The sequence below is a fragment of the Hipposideros armiger genome, unplaced genomic scaffold (genome assembly GCF_001890085.2).
Source record: "Hipposideros armiger isolate ML-2016 unplaced genomic scaffold, ASM189008v1 scaffold_1896, whole genome shotgun sequence".
Taxonomy (NCBI): Eukaryota; Metazoa; Chordata; class Mammalia; order Chiroptera; family Hipposideridae; genus Hipposideros; species Hipposideros armiger.
Genome location: NW_017733246.1, coordinates 43,902 through 47,050, shown reverse-complemented (window position 1 = coordinate 47,050; position 3,149 = coordinate 43,902). Strand labels below are relative to the sequence as shown.

General features: G+C 52.1%; 1 protein-coding gene across 2 annotated transcripts; it reads left to right on the top strand.

Moving 5' to 3' along the window:
* The first annotated feature begins 14 nt into the window (after nucleotides 1–14).
* Nucleotides 15–2,123, top strand: LOC109378350 (zinc finger X-linked protein ZXDB). Of its 2 annotated transcripts, XM_019634766.1 has the most exons (2): nucleotides 35–1,725; nucleotides 1,839–2,123. In XM_019634766.1, exons 1-2 carry the CDS (start codon nucleotides 115–117, stop codon nucleotides 1,842–1,844), a joined length of 1,617 nt encoding a protein of 538 aa, XP_019490311.1. In that variant the 5' UTR covers nucleotides 35–114; the 3' UTR covers nucleotides 1,845–2,123. The 2 variants fall into 2 exon arrangements, with proteins under 2 accessions (XP_019490312.1, XP_019490311.1); XM_019634767.1 differs by having other exon boundaries at nucleotides 15–2,123.
* The last annotated feature ends 1,026 nt before the right edge of the window (nucleotides 2,124–3,149 follow it).

The window sequence follows — 3,149 nt, the reverse complement described above, 5'->3', positions numbered from 1 at the left end:
CCGGCCGAGCCCACGCCGGCCCCGGCGCCCGAGGAGGAGGCCGAGGGCCCGGCCGCCGCCATCGCCGCCGCCGCCGCCGAGAGCCCCCGCGGGCCGCTGGGCCCGGGCTCGGGCATGCTGCTGTACCTGTGTCCCGAGGCGCAGTGCGGGCAAACGTTCGCCAAGAAGCACCAGCTGAAGGTGCACCTGCTGACGCACAGCAGCAGCCAGGGCCAGCGGCCCTTCAAGTGCCCCCTGGGCGGCTGCGGCTGGACCTTCACCACCTCGTACAAGCTCAAGCGGCACCTGCAGTCACACGACAAGCTGCGGCCCTTCGGCTGCCCGGCCGAGGGCTGCGGCAAGAGCTTCACCACCGTGTACAACCTCAAGGCGCACATGAAGGGCCACGAGCAGGAGAACTCGTTCAAGTGCGAGGTGTGCGAGGAGAGCTTCCCCACGCAGGCCAAGCTCAGCGCGCACCAGCGCAGCCACTTCGAGCCCGAGCGGCCCTACCAGTGCGCGTTTTCCGGCTGCAAGAAGACCTTCATCACCGTGAGCGCCCTCTTCTCCCACAACCGCGCCCACTTCAGGGAGCAGGAACTCTTCTCCTGCTCCTTTCCTGGCTGCAGCAAGCAGTACGACAAGGCCTGTCGCCTGAAAATCCACCTGCGCAGCCACACGGGCGAGCGCCCTTTCCTGTGTGACTTCGACGGCTGCGGCTGGAACTTCACCAGCATGTCCAAGCTCTTGAGGCACAAGAGGAAGCACGACGACGACCGCAGGTTCACGTGCCCGGTGGAGGGCTGCGGCAAGTCGTTCACGAGGGCCGAGCATCTGAAGGGCCACAGCATCACCCACCTGGGCACCAAGCCTTTCGTGTGCCCCGTGGAAGGCTGCTGCGCCCGGTTCTCGGCTCGCAGCAGCCTCTACATTCACTCCAAGAAGCACGTGCAGGATGTGGACGCCTGGAAAAGCCGCTGCCCGGTCTCCACGTGCAACAAACTCTTCACGTCCAAGCACAGCATGAAAACCCACATGGCCAAGAGGCACAACCTGGGCCAGGACCTCTTAGCCCAGCTGGAAGCGGCCAACTCGCTCACGCCCAGCAGTGAGCTGGCCAGCCAGGGACAGAGTGACCTCAGCGACGCGGAGCTGGTGTCTCTCTTCTCGGACGTGCCCACGGGCGGCGGCTCCGCGGCAGTGCTGGACACGGCGTTGGTGAACTCGGGCATCCTGACTATCGATGTGGCCTCTGTGAGCTCAACTCTGGCAGGGAGCCTCCCCGCAGCTCACGGCAGCGGTTCGCTGGGGCAGGCCGTGGACCCTCGGGCCTTGCTGGCCACCACTGACCTCCCCCAGAGTCTGGATACCTCGCTCTTTTTTGGAACGACCGCCGCCGCTTTTCAGCAGAGCCCCTTAGACATGGACGATGTCTCTAGTCCAAGCGCGGGGCCACTGGGACCTCTGGGCTCTCTGGTTTTGAAAAACTCCGCCCAGGAGCCCCAAGCCCTGACCCCCAGCAGCAAGCTGACGGTCGACACGGATGCCCTGACTCCGTCCAGCACCCTTTGTGAAAACAGTGTCTCAGAGCTCCTGACGCCAACCAAAGCAGAGTGGAACGTGCACCCTGACTCGGACTTCTTTGGACAGGAAGAAGAAACCCAGTTTGCATTCTCCAACCCAGCCGGAAGCCATGGCTGTCAGAAAGAAACGGATCTCATCACAGTGACCGGCAGCTCGTTTTTGGTATGAACCGACTCTCCTCATTCCTCGCCACGTGGCTTACTTTTCTTAACTTACACCCGGTTTTCAGGATGCTCTGGACTAAGGGTTTAAAGGCGGTCTTTTTTTTTTTATAGGTCTGAAAAGGAGCAGAGCCCTGGGCTACAAGTTGGGAGATGTCCGTTCTGATCTTGAGTCGGGAACTGACAAGTTGTGCCACCCTGACTGAGCGAGTCACTTAACCTACCTGAGCCTTAATTTCCTTATTTATAAAATGAGGTGGTTTGAATAGATTGTTTCCAAGGTCTTTTCAGCTCTTTATTTTCACGATGCTGTGCTCTTTTTTTGAAAATTGTAGGGCATTTTAAAGTGATTAAGTATTGCATGTGCTTCTAATGTAATAAAAAGTGCATTGAGAGTTACTGATCAGAGTGGAAATGTTGTTCAATTTTAAAAATAATCGAAATTTTATGCGATGCCAAAGTATTTCTAAAATCTGGTTGTAGAGATTATAAAAACAAAGCTAAAGAAATGGGCTAGTTCTCTTTACCTGTTTATCTTTATAGCTTCTTCTTTGATGTAAGGCTGTGTTGTAGGATGTGCCTGGGCTTCGCTATAACTCAGCCCTGGAAAAAAAATTTGACTGTGGTGTTGAATAAGTGGCCTTAAATAAGTCATTTAGTCTCACTAAGCCTCAGTTTCCTAGCTGTAAAATGGCCATTGCAATGTACATATATCTGGTGCATCTTAGACACTTTTTCTAGCCCAGTAGTTAGTGTTGGAGGGAAAGTGTTAATATGTTTTGGCATGTTTTAGTGAATCTGTCACATTTTCTGTCCTCTCATTCCTTCCTCAAAGAGGAGAAATTGGCATATTTTAATATCACATGTGTTCAGGCAGTAAAGGTTTATTGTAACATTTAGGAACATTAAGAAGTAGGGAAGGAAATCTCTTTCTTCCACGGATTAAGAAGGATTTTTCTCCACACAATTCTTGTATGGCATTGTCTTCATGTCCATTAGATCAAATGGTAGTGTCTTTGCTCTGCATTCAAAGGCAGCCCACAGAGTGACTGCAGCTCCAAGGAAATCTGGGAATGACCCAGAGTGAGATTTTCTCCCCCCTCTCTCTAGAGAGCTAGTTGTGTGCTCTCTCCCAGAGTTGGAATGAGACGTTTTGTTTACATTTTGAGGAAATAGTGTCCATTTTACATGACAGTATAGCATTTTACAGTTTATGTAGCACTTTCCTAAATGTTATATTTGATTCTCACAATTTTGTGAGATAGTGGTGGCCAAGTTTTAACTCTAACTCATTAAAATTTACCTAACTTACATTACACATAAATGTTGCTTAGTAACTAATATATACATATATCTATACATATATATGTGTGTGTGTATACATGTATGTATGTATGTATGTGTATTAACTCCCACCCATCCTAC